The sequence below is a fragment of the Diceros bicornis genome, chromosome 13 (genome assembly GCF_020826845.1).
Source record: "Diceros bicornis minor isolate mBicDic1 chromosome 13, mDicBic1.mat.cur, whole genome shotgun sequence".
In the NCBI taxonomy this organism is placed as follows: Eukaryota; Metazoa; Chordata; class Mammalia; order Perissodactyla; family Rhinocerotidae; genus Diceros; species Diceros bicornis.
Window position 1 is genome coordinate 6,487,434 of NC_080752.1, and position 20,765 is coordinate 6,508,198.

The 20,765-nt window shown below is 58.6% G+C and overlaps 1 protein-coding gene across 2 annotated transcripts in view; it reads left to right on the top strand.

Annotated features, from left to right (window-relative positions):
• PTPRF (protein tyrosine phosphatase receptor type F) overlaps nucleotides 1-20,765 on the top strand; it is a 78,724-nt gene that overhangs the window by 21,129 nt on the left and 36,830 nt on the right. For both annotated transcript variants that reach the window (XM_058552160.1, XM_058552162.1), the window contains exons 5-6: nucleotides 6,078-6,266; nucleotides 15,110-15,220. In XM_058552160.1, the coding sequence (XP_058408143.1) occupies nucleotides 6,078-6,266; nucleotides 15,110-15,220 (300 nt within the window). The remainder of the gene's footprint in view (nucleotides 1-6,077; nucleotides 6,267-15,109; nucleotides 15,221-20,765) is intronic.

Consider the following 20,765-nt stretch of genomic DNA (forward strand, 5'->3'; position numbering starts at 1 on the left):
AAAGGAGGAGGATTGGCAATAGATGTTAGCTCAGAGCCGGTCTTCCTCACAAAAAAAAAAAAGAAGAAGAGCGTGTGAAGGAGGAGGGAGTGGCCGTCAGGGTGGGGTGCTGTCGAGGGGTCAGGCAGATGAGCGCTGGGAAGTGTCCTTTGGATTTAGCTCCTTGGAGTCATGGTCGACCTTGGTGAGCACTGGCAGGAAGCAGTGGGGGTGGCAGCTGGGCTAGAGGGGGGCCTGAGCAGTAAGTGTGAGGCTGTCAGCAGTCTGGAGTGACTGGGCCTGAACCTAGGGGGTAAATGCATCAGAAGAATCTTCCTGGAGTAAGACTGAAGTGAGGGAACCCCAGGAGGAGAGTCCAGCATGGGCCAGGGTCTGGAAGCTGGAGTGTGTGTAGGGTGTGCGCCCCGGTGGCCCCCAGCCTCACCAACCCGGTTGAGTAGTGCGGTGTGAGGCGCCAGGGAAGCCCTGGGCGGTGGGGCCGGTGGGGGGGCACCGAGAGAGTGGGAGGCCAGGGCCTGCTCTCCGCTCTCGCTGCTGCTCTCACTGCCGCCAAGCCCCAAACAGCTCAGATTCAAAAACAAAACAGGCTTTTAAGATGCCAAGTTTGATGAAATCAGAGTGCTGGAAGAGGTGGGAGTTTTCTCTTAGAAAAAGCTGAAAATCGAGACCGAGAGCTGTGAAGGGAGATGGGCCCAAGGCTCCCCAGGCCTCCCTTACTGCCTGGAAGCCTGGGGGCGGGGCGGGGCTCTCTGGGAGAGTGTGGGAGCCTGCAGGTGTGGGGAGGCCTTCTGACTTGCCAAGGGGTGTCTGGCCCCTGGCTCCTGGCTCCTGAGGATGGAGCTGCCTCAGGTACAGGGCCTGCGGTGGCCTTGGTCTCCTTAGAGTGCTCGAGGGCTGGGGGAATGGCAGCCCCGCCGCCCGCAAGGTTCCTTCATGTGTCTACACGTCTTTGTGTTTCCCTGTCTCTGTCCCTGCATGTGTCTCCAGGTGCACGTGTCTCATATGTGTATCTCTGACTGCATGTCTCCACACGTGTGTTCCCGCGTCTCTGCGTGCACCGCCTCTGGATCTGCCCGCATGAGTGTTTCCACAGGTGCTTGTCGCTGCAGGTGCCCGTCCACATGCACATGTAGGTTTCTATGTTTGCGCCTGTCTCCTTCTCCATATCTGTCTCTGTGGGTCCCTGGCTGTGCATGTTTCTAGGTGTCTGTGTGTTCAGAGACAGGGTGAGACCAGGCCCAACACTCACGCACAGGGGAGGGGGTCAGGCTTACCTACGGGGCTGCCCCGGGGAGCCTGTGTATGTGCGTGCTGGTGTGTGCCTGCACGTGCAGAGACGCTGTGAAGCTGGGTGAACATGGGTGAGAAGGTCGTGCTGACAGACGGTGCTGCCCACCCCAGACCCCGCAAGGCGTCTCCATCTGTTGGCTTCCCTGGCGCAGCCCCCTCCCTCTGGCCCAGACTCCGCCTCAGGCATCCCGGGCTGAGCTGGACAGAGAGACCTGTGTGTGCTTTGTAGGGGCTGTCAGCAGCCTTCCTCCCCCAGTCGTTGCAGCCAGCCTAAGCCGATCCCCTGTCCACCCCTACCCTAGCCTTATCTATCAGGACCCCAACATTTGCCTTAGCTCCAACCAGATTCACCTTCCTGCTGTCCCTCCACCCTCCCACAGCCTTTACCCAGGGAGTCCCTCCCCCTCCTAGAAAGCTCCCCTGCCTCCCATGCTCAAGTGTTTCCTACTCTTGCATCTCTCTCCTCCTCCAGGAAGCCACCAAGATAGCAGATGAGCTGTGGAGTTGAACCGATCCAGCTCTACTGCTGCTGTGGGACCTCAGCCAAACTCCTGCCCCTCTCTGAGCCTTAGGTTCCCAACCCAAACCGCCCTCTCTCCCCACACACACCCTGTCATTTTCCTCTGCCCAGTGGGGACAGCAGGGAATGGTTCGCGTCTCCCCGCTGCAGTATCTCAAGACTGGTGCAGTTTGGTGTAGGAGCCATTCACGCGCATGTGCGCACCCACCACAGGTACAGAGATCTGTGCAGGCGACCCTCGGGAATATGTGTGACCCTACATGTCCATGCAGGCTCAGTCCACAAACAGCTGTACAAACTCGGGCTCCCTGGCACCTCTGAAGCCCCCAAAGCCCCCATGGGCTTTTCTTCCCTTCCTGGGGACGCTCTTATCAGAGGATGGAGGAGCCTCCGCCCTATGGGGACAGACACTACGGATGTCTGGCGCTGAGGCTGCGAGGCAGGTGTGGGGGCACCTCCCCGCCCTGTGCTCAGCACGCTGGGGACCCCCCAGCTACGCGTCGGTTGAGCGGGAAGGAAGCCTAAGACGGAGGGTTCCTTGGAGCTGAGGGTCCTGGGACGGGGGGCGGCGGCTCCACCCAGGCGGGGGTGGGGCGGCCGCGCTCGGACAGCGGATGCGCGCCTCATGGACACGGGGATGGGGACGCGCAGCCCTTCCGCCACGGCGCCGCCTCTCCGCCATTGCCATGGTTACCGGGTGGGCTGGGGGGGAGGGGCCCTTTCTCCCCTCGCGCCGCAGCCCCTCAGCCGGCAGGACAGGTGTTGAGGGACCTCGGCCTGACCAGCCCATTTGGATGTTGCAGCGTGGGTGCGTGCCCGCGGCTGGCCACGTGTGGTGGAGAGTCGGTTCATTTTGCAATAAATAAAAACGCTGCGGCTGTGTGCAGGGGTCTGCGGCGGAGGGCGTGGCGTGGGGGCGGGATGGTGGCCCTGCTCCCCCAAGGCCGCCCCTCACATCCGCCCGCCCCGCCCATGCTTCCATAGCGGAGCCCGGGCCCAACCCTGCCGGGCGTGGGGTCCCACCACCTGGTCTTATCCCAGCCCCCCTTGTGGTGTAGCTGTGTGACCTTGGGCAGATGTCGAGATCTCTCTAAGCCCCTATTTGCTCATACACCTCAGGGTTTTGGTAAAGATTAAATTATTTGGGGCCGGCCCCGTGGCTTAGCGGTTAAGTGCTCGCGCTCTGCTGCTGGCGGCCCGCGTTCGGTCCCGGGCGCGCACCAACGCACCGCTTCTCCGGCCATGCTGAGGCCGTGTCCCACATACAGCAACTAGAAGGATGTGCAGCTATGACATACAGCTATCTACTGGGGCTTTGGGGGGGAAAAATAAATAAATAAAATTATAAAAAAAAAAAGATTAAATCATTTGGTGAAGCATTTTAGCTCAGTAGCTGGAACGTAGTAAATGCTCCATAAATGTAATCTTTTATCCCTCGTATCTGGACCTCTCTTTTCTGATTGTTGATGGTTTTGAGTGATCATGTGACGCCAGCCTGAGGAATTTGCCCTGGTCTTCAGGCTGAGTGGTTCAGGCTGTAGTGGACCTGGACCCAGCTCCTGCAGGTACTGGGGAGGGGGTGAAGGGGATAAACGCACTGGTCTGGAATCAGTGTACACCAGCATGCCCAGTGCTCAGCTGGGCCAGGCACACGGCGGCAGCAGTAAGTGGCTGCTGTCCTTGGCTCCATTTGAATGTGCTGGGGGCCCCCGAGTGAGCACAGAAGGCCGAGAGAGCAGCAGGTCACTCCTAAGGGCTGGAGTCCTCCTGTGAGACACGCTTCTCCTCCCAAGGTGCAGGACTGCAGCCTTCGGAGTTCTGCCTGGAAGCCTCGTTGGCACAAGGGACTGGCTTTTGGGTCCCGCTGTTTTATGGACAGCTCTTCACACGCCAGTTTTAGGCTCTGGCGGCGATGCCTGAGGGATGATCTGAGCCAAGGATGGAGCCATTGAGGGTACAATAATTGAGGGAGGAAAATTAATTGTCCTTAATTTGGCGTAAATCCCAAAGACCTTCCCCGTGTTAGGAATTCAGAGTAGATTCCCAGGACCCAGGGCTGCAGATGTCTGTGTGTCTTCCCTTCTGCTTGATCAGTGCCTTATGGGCAGAGATCAGGGCCTGCTGACTCCTGGGCCCTAACTCTGGCAGGCCCTGCCCCCTGCCCCCTCCATTGCCCAGGAGGGCTGAGCAGGTAGGGTTGAGGTCTGGGAAGAACTAGACTGGTGCCCTGGTGGGCTGAGACGGTCCTAGTGGTCCTGAGTGTCCCCCAGCTGTTGGGGAGAGCAGTGAGGGTGGACGGGGAGCCCTGCCTGGGCTCCTGTGAAAGCAAGTGGCAGCAGAGCCAAGGGAAGCTGTTTCCCTGCCTCGTGCATCCCCAGCCCTGCTTCATTTCCATCCTCCCTGTTCTCACCACCATTTAACATTTTCCTGATTTAAGAATCAGAGCTGAAAGTCAGGATGCTGTGGGATCGTATTTGCAGCCAAGGAGATGCTGGGTTCACATCTGGAATTGATAGGGCTGCACGTGGGGACGCTACTACCGGGAGAGGCTGATGAGGCGAGGTGGTGCCAGGAGTCCTACTGTCCCCCAGCCCAAGACCCCCTCTTCTGATGGGCCACAGTCCCTTTGGGCTGCTTCTGGCAGCTGGAGCCTTGGCAGAGCCCCCCCAGGATCTAGCAGCAGATAGAGGGATATCTTGTCCTTGCCTGTTGGGGCTCCCCCAGCTTCCTCTCCTGCTCCCTGCTGCCCAGTCAGTCCCCCTGGGTCTCTCAGAGTCTCCGGGGAGGGCAGCCCTGCCAGCTTTTACTTTCTTTTCTTCTGAGGATGCCACACGCCTTTCCCTGGCATAGGAGCCTGACCACAGCGAATGTCCGCACAAACTCATTTTCTGCTGGGTCTGTGGGAGGGTGGTCGAAGCAGTGCTCGTCTCCAGGTCTCCCTCACCATGGAGCCCCGCGCCCCTGGCAGGAGACTGACAAGGGACAGTGTTCCCCTTCCCCCATGGGGTGCGCCTGGCATCCACACTGGTGGAGAGGCTCTGCCAAGTTCTCAAACACTGCAGTTTGCTCCTGAGAGGAAAGTCTCGCGCTAGCTCAGGACAGGAAAGGGGGTCCCAGGACCTAGTCTTGGTACCCGTCTACCCCAGTAGCTTGGCCCTTGCTGGTTTATGATAATAACATCAGCTCGTATTCATTGGTGTGGGTTCTTTATTAGATGCTCCCCAGCACCTCACGTGCATTAGCAGAGATAGTCCTCACGGTGGCTGTACAAGGTGGGCACTTGAACCCTGTTTGCAGATAAACACGGAGACTCGGAGAGGGTTAGTAATGCACCCAGGTCACAGAGCTAGTTAGTGGAGGTGGGAGCCCCACAAGGTCTGCACACTGCCTGTGCTCCAGGGTGGGGAGTGGGCTGTCCCAGCTGTTCAGGGCTGACACAGGTGTCCGAGTGCAGTGGGGGTGGGGTGTGCTGTGATGGCTGTTCTTGTTGTTCCCATGGAAGTGACTCCTCCGTGAGCTGGGAGAAGGCAGCCAGGGAGGAGTTTTGCCTCCCCTCATCAACTTTTGGTGTCCGCATAGAGCATTTTTGTCTCCTTAGCCTCCGCATGCTCAAACACGGTCCCCAGACCTGACCGTGGCCTCCAGGGTCAGGGCTGCAGTAGAGTATGGGTCAGGGTCAGGGCTGGAGATGAAGGTGTGTCATTGGTAGGGCAGGAGGTGCCCAGAGTCCCGGCTGGAACCCAGGCTGTGACGTGGGCGCTGCCATGCGGTGGAGCTGAAGGCTGGACGCAGGCAGTGGAGGGGACACTGCACGTGCAGACAAGGGAGTGGAGGCTGGACGGCGTGGGGAGCCTTCGAGCTGAGCGGTGGCTGTTGATACCGCCACATGAGCTGTCGCCCCCATGGCCCAGCATCCGTGTGGCACTTTGTGCTGTGAACAGCAGGGCATCGATTCTCATTTTCCCAGCCAGATAAGTGCTGACGTCTTCAGTTTGAGGCATTGCTTCTCAGACCTTGATGCTCCTTGATGGAGCAGGGTGGGCCCCACTGCAGCCCCCCGGTCTTGTGAAGGGCAGGCCTGGGCAGTGGGCCTCAGGACTCTGGCTCCTCACATCAGGGCAGGCTTCATGCTTAGAAGTCAGGGATCGAGGAGAGAAGTCTTGAGGCTCCCAGCCATCCTTTGAGTCAGGGGAAGCTGCCTGCAGCAGGGGGTCCTAGCGGGCAGGCAGTGCTGGCCCTAATGTGCACATTTGTTCTTTGTCTGCAGAGGAACAGCTGCCCCCTGGGTTCCCCTCCATCGACATGGGGCCACAGCTGAAGGTGGTGGAGAAGGCACGCACGGCCACCATGTTGTGTGCAGCAGGCGGGAATCCAGACCCGGAGATCTCTTGGTTCAAGGACTTCCTCCCTGTGGACCCTGCCACAAGCAACGGACGCATTAAGCAGCTGCGTTCAGGTGAGCAGAGGGCAAAGGTCAGGGGGCCACGCAGACTTCAGGAAGGGTGTCCGGCCAGCCCCCAGCACAGCCTTCCCATTTGGGCCTGGGTGCCTAGGAGCCACAGAGGCCTCAGCCTGGGGCTGACCCTCCAGGGCTGAGCAGAGGGCACCCAGTGGGTGGGCTGGATCTTGCTATAGGCCCACCTGGCCCGAGAGGTAGAGAGCTTGGCAGTGAGCGCTAGTCATTGGGGATTCTTTTACCTTCCCGGATTGTTGGAGTCCAGACTTTGGGCCAGCCCTGTTCCTTGCAGCATCAGTGTCATGCCCAGCCTGGTGTTGGGCTCTGTGGAGTTACTCTGTGGTGTTCATCCCTGTAGCCTGGGCTGAGAGGGGGCCTGGATGATGCTTCTCTTTGCTTCTCCGGACAGCAGGGAAAGAGACTCAAGATGCCTGATTCATCAGGCTTCAAAAGGCTGGACCTCAAAGGCTTGGAGCTAGGGGGACTTGTTATTGTCCCTTGGCCACCAGGGCCACCTGTCTCCTCTGGATGTCTCAGTCGAGCCAGCTTGGAGCCCTGGGAGCAAGGATGCCGTCATGACCAGGCGGGAGGTGTCGCCCTCTTGATCGATCTGCCTGTGAGACCCCCGCCAGGATAATTGATTCAGTTTTTGCGGGACCAGAGCAGGTGGGAAAGGAGGCTCAGAATCATCTTAGCCGCATTCTGCATCTGCCGCTAGCATGGGCAGGACCTATAGACCTTGGTCCAGAAGCCCTTCTGCTAGCTGTGGGATGGTGGGCTTGGGCAGAATGGCCAGTGCCGTCCAGGGCCCCTGCTGCCCATCAGCCGTGATGTCAGCACCGAAAAGGAGGACATGACTCTGCCCCTTTCAGGGCACTGCAGGCTTCAGAGGCACCTCTGCCACTCCCTGGGGTACCAGCCCCTCCCCACCAACTCCTGCCTGGTGGATGCCGCATGGTGCTCAGGGGAGGAGGGAGAGATGAGCCGCCCAGCAGGGGCAGGATTCTGGCCCCAACCACAGCCGCCTGAGACAGCCTACAAAGTGTTAGCTCATTTAATTTAATTAAAACTCAACAAGATGGAGGCAGCTGTAGCGCAGTTAATTAAAACAGCCATAATCAAGGCAGGAAACGGTCCGGGAGCGTTTGTGGCGCTGCCCAGTGGCCAGCACAGTTCGGCTCCTCTGCGTTTCCCACAGTCCCCCAGGCAGGCTCCTCGAGCCGCCAGATGGTCACCCCCTGAACGGCACTGACTGTCCGTGGGGCAGTTCTGGGAAGCACACTGTCTTGTGTATTCATGCATCAAGTATTGATGTAGTGCTTGCTGTGTGCCAGACCCTGTGCTGCCCGTCCACTGCCCCGTGGGTCAGCTCCCACCCAGTGCTCCACTGGTACTGCTTGGGCCTTGCCCCCTGGTCCTCTCAGCAGCAGCTGACACCCTCCCACCTTTTCCACCGCTCCCTCCCACGTCTCCCTGGCTTCCCTCTTACGTCTGTCTGCCCTCAGCCTCTTCTTCCTCAGCTCATCCCTCCAGCTGGGGAGCCTGTGAGCCCTGCCCTTGTCTCGTGCCCTTGTCCCATGGACGGAGCCTTTCTCCAGGCCAGCTCACCCACTCTGACAACTTGAGGTACCATCTCCACACCTGCAACTCCCAGTCCTGTCTCTCCAAACCAAACATCTCACCTGAGCTCTAGACTAAGAAATGTTTCTGCCTTCTGGGTGTCACTCTGACCGTGATGAGTGGTGATCTCCTTCCCAAACAGCTGTGCCCTTCTGCTGACCCTCTCTCTGTGAGCGGCAGCGCCCCCAACCTGAAAACTGGGACACACCCCAATCCTCCTCCAATAAGGAAGCACCAGGACCTCTTGATTTGTCACCACATGGCTCTCAGGTTGGTCCCCTTCTCTCCTTGCACTGCCTCGGCTGTATCCCAGTCACCAAAGTCTGCTCTTCCTGCTCCCGGGTTCTCCCTTGAATCCATGCGCCAGCAGCTGTTGTGTCCCTCTGTGCTCTGACAACCTCACTGCCTGCACAGTCAGGCGTGTGCTCCTGAACGCGGCTCACAGAACCCTCTCAATCTTCCCCTGCTCATGCCTCCAGCTTTATCTCGTCGGGTCCCGGCCGCACCACTTACTGGCTCAGCGGGCTTGGTTAAGTTATTTAACTTCTTTGAGCTGCAGTTTTGTTCTCTTTAAAGAGGAGCGACAATAAGAAGCAAGTGAGACAATGGCAGGCAGAGCTTTAGTTTACGGCCTGGCTGTGGCGAGGGCTCTGTGAACAGGGCTCTTGTTCCCTCTGGTTGCTCCCCACTTGCCTGGAGCCCCTGTGACCCCTCGTGGCCCTCCGCTCACATCCACATACACTGGAATGTGGAACCTCCCCTTTCTCTGTCTCAGCAAGGCCTCCTCCTACAGGACTCCTCCCACTTCACCTTGTCACCGTCTGGCTCCAGCTCTGCTCACTTGGGTTGAACACTCCTTGCAGGGAGGGCCTCGGTCTGACTCTCCTGTGCTGCACCCCCCCCCACCCCGTGCCCAGCCCAAGCCCAGCTACAGGACAGGTGTCTCTGTGCCTTTGTTGATGAATGATTTCCAGAATGTGACCTTTGGGCCCTGTCCCTGCAGGCTGATGTCCACTCGTCCTGCTTCCCAGGTCCAAGGAAGACCTCCCTGTTTGACCTTTCCTGCCCCCTGGAAGCTGTGACCTGAGGGTGGTGGGCACAGGGTCCAGCACCTGGGATGGAGCCAGATGGCACCTGAAGGGCCTTAATCGTCCCACCTCTGCAGTAACAGACAGAACTCCCTCCCTGTCACTGCCTGACCCTGGCCTCTGACCCTTGACCCCAGTGGCTGCTGCCCCTATGCTGTTACTACTTAGAAGGTTGCTGGGGCTGCTCCATGCACGCTTGACAGGGACACCCCTGATGGAGTGGAATCAGGCCCCGAGCACTTGGCTGTTTATGAGGACTTCCCGGTTTCCACATTACCACCAGTTTACAAAGTGCTCTCCTGCCTCTGGTTGCACTTGATTCTCCTGCAACCCTGAGAAGTTGGACAGGCTGTGATGATCATGCCCACTTACAGCTGAGCTAAGGGGGTTACCTGGGGGTCACACGTGGAGATCCAGGGCTGGGGAGCTCCCCTCTGAGGTCACCCCGGGGCCTTCTAGGATCACATGTGCTCAGCCTGGGGCCAGGGGAACAGCTGGACCCTGCGAGGGCTCCAGGGCTCCACAGTTGCGTCCTCTCCAGACCTCAGGACCTCCCTGACTGGTATCCAGAACTCCTCAGGCACCTGTGGCCCGAGCCACAGCGCATGTCACCAGGGCCTGGCCCTGGGCCAGGAGCTGAATGGGAGGGCAGCTGGGGCGTGTGCTGCCGAGGCATGAGCTCTTCTCCGCAGGCACTTTCCTCGCTCAAGTGACATGACCTGCTGCCACGGCAGGAGCCTCCTGGAGAGTTTGAGCTTGAGACCCAGAGTGGGCCCTAGAGGAATAGGGACAAGCTTGGAGAGAGTGGAAGTCGAGTCAGGAGCAGGCCCCACCCCTGGAGCAGCGAGAGGGGACTGACCTGCAAGGGGGCGCTCAGAGCCACTGCTGGGCCTGGGAGGCGCTGTTGTTCACCTGCTCTGCCAAGCCTGGACAGGGCGCATGGGAGACTGCCCGCGCTCAGCTCAGCTCTGTGGCCCGAGTTTGCGAGCTGCCGTCCCTGTCACCATTGAGGACAACCTAACACACCATGTCCACGTGCTCACCCAGAGCGTGGTCTCCTTCTACACCCCCGACACCTGAGCCAAATGAGCCAAGACCGCGGGGCCTCGAGCAGAGGTGCTGGAGGAGGCCTGCTGGCCCTAGCCGATGGGACCCGGAGGGAAGTGCAGAGCAGTCTCCAAGGTGGGCCTGAGGCCTGCAGCCCCCCAGTCTGCTGGCTGGCCCCAGCTCCAACTAGAAGAGCCTGTCGCCCCCACTGTGCGCCCCGCATCAGCCAGGCCTGCCAGGAGGGCATGCTGTCGGTGCATGGTCACAGTTTCCCTTTGGCCTGAGCAGACAGGCACCTCTCAGGGGCAGTGCTGCCTCCCGGGTCCCCTCCAGCCTCCCGCGCCCGCCTGTGGAGTGGGAAGGCAGATTCCTCCATCAGTCTGTTGGGGAGGTGGCTGTTCCGAGAGATCAGGGACTTATCATCCAGCAGATTAGGTTTTGGAAGAGCTGAAGCCAGAAGCTAGGAGTCTCAGACCTGGACCATTGACATTGCCATCCCCTCCCAGGTCAGGCCTGGGTTGTAGGAGTAAATCAGCGCTTGTCACCTTTTTGGTCTCAGGACCTCTGATTGTAAATATCAGAGGACCTCAAAGAGCTTCTGTTCACGTGGGGTTTATCTATCAGTATTTACTGAATTAGATATGAAGTCTGAGAAGATTTTAAGTATTTATTAATCCACTTTAAAATAATTTAAAAACCTATTACACGTTAACATAAATGACATTTTTTTAATGAAAAATAATTATATTTTCTAAAACAAAAACATTCAGTGAGAAGAGTGACATTGTTTTACGCTTTTACACGTCTCTTTAATTTTGGGTTTAATAGGAGACAGCTAGAATTTCATATCGGCTTCTGTTCCACGATATAGAGCCTCTGGAAAACTCCACTGTGTATTCATGAGAGAAAGAGTGAAAAGGGCAAATAACTTCTTACTCTTATGAAAATAGTTTTGACCTTGTGGACCCCCTGAAAGGGTCTCAGTGACGCTACAGGTCCCTGGACCGTGCTTGGAGGGTCACTGTGAGGACGGTTCTTCCCAGGCGTCTCTGCGCACCCCTCCTACACACAGCCCAGGGCCAGCATCTGCCTTTGCCTCCTGTCCAGCCTCTGTGTCTGCAGGAGGCAGCCTAGTCCAGAGGGAAGGCTGTGAGCCAGACCTGGGTAGTTCCTGCTACCGCACTTACAAGCTATGACCTTGGACTTTGGGCAAGTCACTTAATGTTCCTCAGCCTCTGTTTCCTTGTTCTTACATGGAGATGGATAATTCCTTCTAGGCAGCTGTCGTCAGGTTCAATGTGATAGTGATCAGGGTTTGTGTCTTGGCACACTTCCCTCCTCCAGCAGTGGGCAGGCAGTGCTGGGCCTGGGTGTGCCTACAGGCTCCTCCCTCCTCTGCAGGAGGCAGTGGTGGAAGATGGGGCCTGAGCACGGCCTCAGAGGAGGCACCTGACGGGAAGGGAGCCTTTTCAGGCCTCATAATAGCCCTGCACCAGGCATTTGGAGGATGAGCATCTGGCCCTCTCTGCTACTCATCCTCAGGGTCACAGAGCACTGAACAGGCAAGGGGTGGGCACTGGCCTCTGGCTTTTGCCAGTCAGGTTGGGGGGAAGCTCAGTAGTCACCTAGGTTTTAGCAGGGTTGAGCGGGCTTTACAGGGAGTCTGTCACTGGGTTATGAGTTCACCCCGTTCCCACAGTGGGGCTGGACTGGTGTGTTTGTTCGAGGGAGACCTGGTCTGGTGGTAGCCCATGGCAAGCCCTCTCTTTAGCCCTTTCTTCTGTCTGCTTACCCACCCTGGTTTGTTTTGGTAAGTGTTTTGTTTTGAAATGCTACCCTGCTGTGGAATTTGGGTAGCCCTGTGGGATGGGGTTGCCCCCTCTCTTGTTCACCTCTCCGCTGCATTGGCCCCAGGCACCTGGGTCTGTAGGAACCCTGACTCCACCTTGTTGATTCCCGGCACCCCCAGCCGTGCTGACCCCACCCCACTCTCCTCCTCAGAGCAGTGCCAGTGACCTGGGGGACACAGCTTCACCCACACTCAGCCTGGCACTTGCACACACATCACCTACGTAGGCCTAACTCTGTGTATTTAAGGCCCTTTCTCGTGTTTTATCTTATCTGATTTGGCTTTTTGTGGCTTTCCTTCCTTTTGTACTAATGCTTCTCTCTGATCTTATTTGCATTCACATTACCTCGCCAGGTGGTTCACCAATCAGAGGTAAGAATGCTGTCCGTGCATCTCGCCACGCCACGCCACTTGCCGCCACCACCACTTCATCCCGTCCAGTCCGTCACCTCCCCCATCCCCATCTTGACCTCTCCAGCTCCTCATCTCCAGCTCCGGTCCCCTCGACTCCACTGGCCACTACACACATCCAGTCTTGGTCATTCCCTCCTGTGGACTCATCCATTGCAAGTCTGGATTGTGGAGATACTCGCCAGCCCTACTGCCCACGCCTTCTAGGCCAGCCCCACAGAAGGGACCTTGTCGGCTCCCACAGTGAAGCCACGCCCTGGTTCCCAAGGTTGGCCACAGATGGAGTCTTCCCATGAGGTGGGGGAGCATGACCAAGCCCTGCCTTTCCTCTGGAGCCCCTCCTTTGTCTTGGGGCCCTCAAGTATTATTGGTCTTCCCTTTAACATCCTAACACAATGGTAGAATGAGAATCACCCCGTAAATTCCTCGGCCCAGCAGATACTCAGAGGGACATGCAGTTAAGACTTTAGCGTAGATGCTGGGGTGACAACAGAGACGAGCAAGATCCTGCGTAACTAGGTCACCTGACCTGTCAGCCCCCGGCGGAGTTCACGCAGCACGGCCTGCGGCCTTGGGGCTCAGAGCCCAGACTCTGGACTCAGACACCCGGGTTCAGGTGTGACCACCTGCATGACCTTCAGGAAATCCATCATCTCTCAGAAGTCTGTTTCCTCTTTAAATTGGGGCCAGGGCACCACCTCATGGGGCCATGAGAACTAGAGGAGAGGATGAGGATGTGGGCAGTGTCTGGCACAGAGCAGATACCCTGTAAAATGGTTGCTTCTGTAGTTTTTATTTGCATCTTTTTTGTGTGTACATTTTAGTTACATTTTTCTCTCCACCTCTCTCAGTGTTCTTGGGCATGTCTAGACCCTCAGAGGCCAGGGCCAGGGTGGTCTCAGGACAGAAGTTGGGGCTGGGAGGAGCAGCTGCCTCCCTGTGGGGCGTCCTGTCCATCACCCCTTGAGGGCAGGACTCGCTGTCCGGATTCCCCTGCCCCTCCTCCCAGCCCACAGTGGTTCTTGATGCCCTGGCTGCTGGGTCTTGGTGTTGCTTCTCCATTTGGGGGTTTCTGTGTGCACATAGGCTCAGGGTCTGTGCTGGGTCCCCTGGCTAGTCCTAGCTCTCAGCACAGGGGAGCCTCGTCCCCCAGCAGGGGTCTCACCCAAGCCCTACTTCCTGTTCGCCCTGTGGCACTAGCCATCAGGTCTCCCCTTACCCCCCAGCTGAGCTGACCTTAGAGCAGCCCCCGCCCAGCCAGGGGCCTGATGCCCCAGCTTCAGTGCACATTTTCTGTAACAACGTTCATCCATCCCATAAGCATGACCCGTTGGGTGCCTTTCGGGGCTGTTCTCTCAGGATTTGAGTATTTGGCATGTGCCCAGGCCCTCACGCTCCCTGGTGCCCGGTGGGGAGGGCCGAGGCCAGGGCCACAGAGCAGGCCAGCCCTTTGTCCTTCTGCACTGGGGCCAAGCCTGGGCAGCCCTTTCCCCCACCTCCAGCTCCCAGGCCCCTGGGTCTTCACAGCTGCTCTGGGTTTGGGTGGTGGAAGAGGGATGTCAGGCTGTGAGGGGGCTGCAGCTCAGACTGGTAGTGGTCCTACCCCGGGGCCTGGGCCATGAGAAAGCAGCTTGGAACTCTTCCTGTGGTTCCTGTCCCATCTAGTCCAGTGGGGTCTAGCAGGTTCTGTCTGTGTCCTGTGTGGGGGTGACCGTCAGCCAGCCTGTACCCTGGGGGCGGTGGGGGCTGTTAGGGTCACTCCCGCTGTTCTGTGCAGACAGTGGTTTTCTGTCAGGTTGTGTCCTGTGGGGATATTAACTGTCCGTTGGACCGTCCTGTGTGGGTGTGATCATCTGTCAGCTTGTTCCAGGGAGGGCCTGTTGCCTGTGCCTCGGGGTATTCTTGTCACAGACAGCTTGCCCAGTGTGTTCTCACCAGCAGTGTTTTCAAGTGTTTATTGCCAGGGCTGGGGGGTGGCCAAGTAGAGTGGTTTCACCCCCACCCCCACCCCGGCCCCATCTTGGGCTCCCCCACCCGGACATGCCAGGACTGGCCCCCAGCCCAAGTTTCCTCCACCTTCTATGAGGGTCCTTTTCAGCTGCCCACCCAATCCTGGCTCCTGTCTGTCTGTGGCCAGAGCAGCTCCTCATTGCGCTGGCCCGAGTGGGAGCTACAGCCTCCATTAGCTTCCTGAATTATGCAGGAGCCACGGTGGGTCGAAGCACTTTAGCAGGCCCAGGCTGAGGAGAGGAGCTGGAATGGGTGGGGCTGGCGGGGTGGGGGTGGGGGAAGGGATGATGGCTGCTGTGAGCCGAGGCTGCTGGGCACCAGGGCCCCAGAGCAAGCCCCTTCCCTCCTCTGGGGTTCTGGTGGGCAGCAGATTCTCAGGCTCTTGTCAGATGAGGGCATGGTATGCTTGCGAATCCCAGGCCAGCAGGTCTGCAGGCTGCTCCCGCCCACGCCTGGCTCTGCTCTGCCCTGCAGGGCCAGTAGGGCCGGGAGCACTCATGGGAATGCTCATTGGCAGACAGGCTCCAGTACTCGCCAGAGCAAGATGGCCACTCAGTGGAGTCTGAGGGTGGTGTAGAGCCCCTGGCCAAGCCGACAAGCCCAGCAGGACTGCAAGTTGGGGTGGGCTTGTGCTCCAGAGTTTGACCCTTGGTTCCAGCCAGGAGGCCACTGGGCTTTTCAGGGGGAGCTTCCTGGAAGCAGCACTGCTGCTGGGGTGTGGCCCCAGTGTCTGCACCATCTGATCAACACAAGCCACAAACGCTGTCGAGACCCCTCCCCGTGTTCCAGGCCTGACCTCTGTCTTTGTGTCCCCTCAGGTGCCTTGCAGATTGAGAGCAGCGAGGAGTCGGACCAAGGGAAGTATGAGTGTGTGGCGACCAACTCTGCAGGCACACGCTACTCGGCTCCCGCCAACCTGTATGTGCGAGGTAAGGACTCGGGCAGTGCCCAGCCCTGTCTCTACGGAGCTGAGCTGCCCCTGCTGGGCATGCTGCCTGGAGCCCTTGGTGTGGACACATGAGGGGCTGCTATGGGCCCAGTCTCTCTTCCTTCTTGCTCTTTCTGCAGCAGCCATAGTGGCAGCAACAGCTCCCACTGGGCAGGTTCCTAACGTCCGCCACTACTTTGCTTTCCTCCTCGCAGGCCCTTTGGGAAGCAGCCACCCTTGGGAGCATTTGTATCTCTTATAGGTCCTGCCACGTGGGCCCAGAGCCGCATAGGAGTCTAGAGCAGACTTCTCATTGTATATCTATGTGTGTTTGTGCACGAGCAGGCACATGCTTTTGTGTAGATGTGTGCATACCTGCCTGGCCTTCCTTGAGTCTATCCTGCCTACTCCAGCAAGCTGGGCTCCAGGTCAGGCGAGGCTCCCTCTGGCCAGGTCTACTTGGGGCCTTCCTGGAGGAGGAGCCAGTCAGTACCCTTGTAGAGAGGGTCTGTGCTCTGTCACCAGCCAGGACTCTTGTGTAGAGGGTCAGGCTGAGGCCGCTGTGAGCAGGCACTGGTGAGCAGCTACCGTGTTTCAGGTGTTTCTTGCTGGGACGAAGTGGATTGTGCACTTTCACAAGTCCAGGTACCCAGCAGAGAGGGCCCAGGGACTGTTTTGGAGTGTCCAGTTTCTGCTATGCCCACAGCCCAGGGGTGACCGAAGCTGGCACCCTGTCTCTTCCTGAGAATATGCTAGGTCTGGTGTGCATGGTGCCCAGGAGTGGCCTTGGAGCCCCTGCTAGCCCCTACCGTCCCCTCACTTAGCCCTCTTGTACAGATGGGTGTCATTAAAAGTGAAACCGTCTCCACTTGGGGGATTTGTAAAGGAAAGTGGATGTGGCTTCCTTACAGCAATGATTTCATCACGCTGAATGCTTTGTGCAGCTTTGCGAGGGGTGTCGTCCACCTGTCTGCCCAAGGCCAAACACGAGGTGGGGCTATGTCAGGGGCCTGTCGCACTCTTTGGGTCCACTTGATCAGAGAGGGTTAGGCAGAGAGAATTAGGCCATCAACCATGTACTTATTGAGGGGCTGCTCTGTGTCAGGGCACAGGTTCCCAAGAGGCCGCGGGCTGCCAGCCCGTTTTGTGATAGGCAAATTGTGTTTCAGAGACAGTGGACAGTGCTTCTTTGGAGTTGGGGGCATGGGATGGGAGGTCCCCACTGGCCCCCTTGTCAGGTGTCCTGCTCGTCGAGGCTCACCTGAGTGGACCCGGGGCCTGTCTTAAAGAACAGCACCTTGGGGCCGGCCCCGTGGCTTAGCGGTTAAGTGCGCGAGCTCCGCTACTGGCAGCCCGGGTTCAGAACCCCCGGGCGTGCACTGACGCACCGCTTCTCCAGCCATGCTGAGGCATGTCCCACATACAGCAACTAGAAGGATGTGCAGCTATGACATACAACTATCTACTGGGGCTTTGGGGAGAAAAAGGAGGAGGATTGGCAATAGATGTTAGCTCAGGGCCGGTCTTCCTCAGCAAAAAGAGGAGGATTGGCATGGATGTTAGCTCAGGGCTGATCTTCCTCACCAAAAAAAAAAAACAAAAGAACAGCATCTGGACAGGGAGGCCCAGGAGCCCGAGAGCCACCCAAATGGCCAAGATGAGTGGAGCTGTCAACTGCACAGCCTTCCCCTCACGCTGCTGCAGGCAGAGCTTCTGACAGGCGCACAGGGGCCTGACGCGTCCTCTCTGAGAGAAGAACGGCTGGAATGACCCTTCTCAAGGACCTGCCTCTGGACCGTTCCAAATGCTGTGCGGTGTTGACCAACACTTCTTCCAGAAGATCATAGGGTCGAGAGAGCGGAGGTCCTGGGCCTCAGCAGAAAAGGCATTGGCTGTGTGTTTCTGTACCCAGGAGAGGAGAGGCCCCGCAAGCCACTGTGAACTCCATGCAAGCAGCACAGGCATGGTCATGTGGGCACATTTCCTGGGGCAGAGCTGCAGGAGGCGCACTGAAGCAGGAGAAAGCCCAGACCCAAGGGGGATGGACCCTGCATTGTCATCTTGGCTGGGCAGTGTTCTCCGAAGTCACCATGCTGGCCTCAGACCTGAGGCAGGGCAGTGGGTCTTTGGAGCTGAGCTGAGCTCAGCTGCTGTAGCAGGCAGCTCGGGCACTGACTAGGAAGCTCTTACCTCCAGCCCCTTGGAGCCCTCCTGTCTGGGGGGCCCCCTCTGTCCACACATGACCCTGACTGGCTCCTGCCATGGCCCATCCCCCACTCCCACTAGGTCTTCCTGAATCGCCTTCCTGGCTCATTCCCACAGACCTTTTGGGCAGGGAATGTGGGGTTTTCTTTAGTTCTAGCCCCACTTGCCAGGGACCCTAAAACAGGCTGTTCCAACCAGGCTTCAGTGGTCTCTCCCTCTCTCTGTCACACACACATGTTCCTGTGGACCCTGGTGTCTAAGGGCCAATCCTGAGTCTCTGTCCCCCGGCCCGACCTGAACCTGCACCTGCCCTGCTTTGCCGAGAGCGACTTGCCCTAAAGCCACAGGGCAGGCCCTACTGTCTGGACTTGCAGACACCTGGAAAGCCCTGCTCCTAGGACCCTTGCCTCTGATGTCCCCACCCGTCTTCATCTCAGTCCTGGCAAAGCCCTTGCCTTCTGCCCCCAGCAGTGCTGAGGGTCCATCAGCCCAGCTCCTCTGGGACAGCCTCTGCTGTGCTGGCCACCAGCTCTGTGTCTAGAACCCTGCTTGTAGGTGGGCTGCCCAGGGAGAAACCCCCAGTGCTGGCTTGCCTGCTGGCCTATGTTCACCTGTCTTCCAGCAGAGCAAGGCTTCCTTCCGGAGCAGGTGCCTGTGACCCTCCAGGCCGGTGGAAGGCCCCCACTGGGCTCCAGCTCAGGACCTAAGCCTCAGCCTCCTGGTCGTGTGGACCCTAGCCCAGGGTTTCTCAACCTATAGACATTTGGGGTCAAATAACTCTTAGTTGTGTGGGGCTGTCCTGTGCATTGCAGGATGTTTAGCAGCACCCCTGGCCCACTAGATGCCAGTAGCACCCCCTCGTCACGACAACCCAAAATGTCTCCAGACGTTGCCCAGTGTCACCTGGGGGAATGCCCCCAGTTGAGAACCGTTACTCTGGATGGACGGCCTCCCACTGGCATCCATCTCCATCCATCTCGGACTCTCTTCTCCTACCGTGTCTGCTGAGCCCAAGGCCATGTCTCCTTTGCGGATTTGGCTTCGGTGTCGACCTCACATCGTCCTCTTTCCCCAGACTCTCAGGGCTCCCACTGTCTCTCTGAGGCCCTGCAGTTGCTACATTTAATGGGTAGTGTGTATAAAGCTCCTGGCAGGGCCCTGTGCATGCAGGAAGTGCTTGGGCGTCAGTAGCCACTGCCACTGTCAGGAGTGCTGTTGGGGAATGCATCATCCAGTTACGTCTGACGTTGCTCACACTTGCCCGCAGCTCCACCCACAGTCCAGCAGGCCCAGGCATGCTGGGTGGACCAGCCTCTCTCCGTCACCCTCAGACTCCCTCCCTGAGTGACTCACTCTCTCCTTCTGTCCACAGTGTCTCTCTCCTCCAGCTCTCAGGATGCACAGCTGCCAGGGCCAGGGTGGGGCCACGCCCTCCATGGAGCCCAGCGTACCTGCCGCCAACCTTCCCCCTTCTCTACAGGGAGCTGGCCGCTGGGCCACAGCTTCTAAATGGGGCAGTGTCTCCACGACCTTTCTCCCCACAGGTGCCCCTACCAGCTCTTCACCCTGCAGCGCTATGCAGTGTGGGGCTTCCTCAAGGTGGCGGGATTCTAGCAGCTTTGTGTGCCTGGTGGGTTTGTGGGCTGGGTGGGCCCTGACCCCAGAGCCTAACTCACTGGGTCTGTCCGAGCTGTGGGGTGAGCGTGAGGCATGGGGGCCTGCCTGTGCCCCACTTCCACCCCTTCCTGTCCCGCCCTTGGCATCCCGGCACCTGCCGACGGGATCCAGCCCTGTCCACCGTGTCCTCCATGAGTCCTGAGTCTTCTGTAGCGGCGTGGTCCGCGCGCACCTGCGTGCACGTGCGTGTGCGTGGGGCACAGGAGTCTTGTCTCGTTTCCATGCTGTGTGGGCAGGTGAAGGTTGGCCTGTTTTTACTCTCTCTGTGTTTCTCCTTGTCTTTTTTTTATTCCCTCCTCATCCTCATCGCACTCTGCCATCAACCCAAACTCTCATCTCTCAGATCAGCGAGAAGGTTGGTCCTTTTCACTTCTTACCCATCTACAGTCCGCCCACCGATGCGATGCTCCTGTCAGTAGGGACCAGCGGGCTCGGTCAGCTCCCTCGGGCTCACTCCGCCAGGCCTGCCCGCCAGTCGGGCACTGCTCCTAATTGTTTGGGCCGGCAGGCGGGCAGGACCGGGGGTGGGTGGGCAGGCCCCCTCCCCTGCATGTTTCTGCTGCTTGGGGCCCTAATGCACCACGTGTTTGCATGTCCTCTTAGATGAGCTCCTCTGCTCGGGTGGTCGGGTGGGCATGGTGCATGGCATGACACCGTGCCCCACCTTTGTACCAGGCCAGGCCAGCTGTCTGTTCCAGGTGGAGCGCAGGAGTGGTTGGCGGGGCTGTAAGAGCTGTAGTTCTTCATGCGCATCAGTGGGGCCTTCCACAACCCCCCACTCACCTAAACTCCACGTTCGCCCAAGCTCGGCTGAAACCACTGGGAATACAGACAGAAAAGATGAATCTAGAATGAGCCTCTCCCTCAAGATTCCACAGCGTAGGACAAAGTCCTGCAGGGTCTGCCCTGACCTTGAGGATCCCACCAAGACTCGACAGGGCAGTCAGCCCGGGTCTGCTTCACAGAGCTTGGTGTTCATGGCACAGATGGATGGCATCGTCTTGGCTCACTGAGAAAGTCTCTTATGCTCTTGTCTTTTCCCTCTTGGCCAGATCCAAATGAAGGTCTTCCCGCCTGCCCCAGGTGCCTCTGCCCGAGCCTCCCCGCCGTCTCCCGTTTGCTCAGCCCTGTGCTGGGTTCCGGGCATTCAGACCCGAGGAGCTCACACCTGACTGAAAAGTCAACTGCAACTTATTGAGGCCCCCACCCAGCCACAGGTGGAGAAGGGCTTCCTGGAGACTCTGCTGCAGCCCATTCCAGAGCAGTAGCACAAGGGGCTCAGCCCTGCCCTCAGGCCAGACTCCTACCTGCAGTCCTCCGGCCAGCAGCAGGGGCTAGCAGTCATTCTTATGTCACATGGTCTGTGTGGTCGAGGAGACTCACCTATCCACTGGGCTTTGGTCTGAGCCCCAGGGAGCAGACCCAGGCCACCTGTCCCCTCTGCATCATCTCTGTGGCTTGAGTTTCCTCCACGAGGGAGAGGGAGCCAGTCAGGAGGAGCGCTGTGGCCTCAGCTCAGATGTCAGCCCCGAGCATCCCTCCATGTGCACTCGTGAGCTCTGGGGCATTTCACTGACACCATTTCGCTGACCGGACGGATCTGCAGGGGCATTCAGAAAACAGCCATCAGCAGAGACAGCCCAGCCCCTGCACCTCCTCCCCCA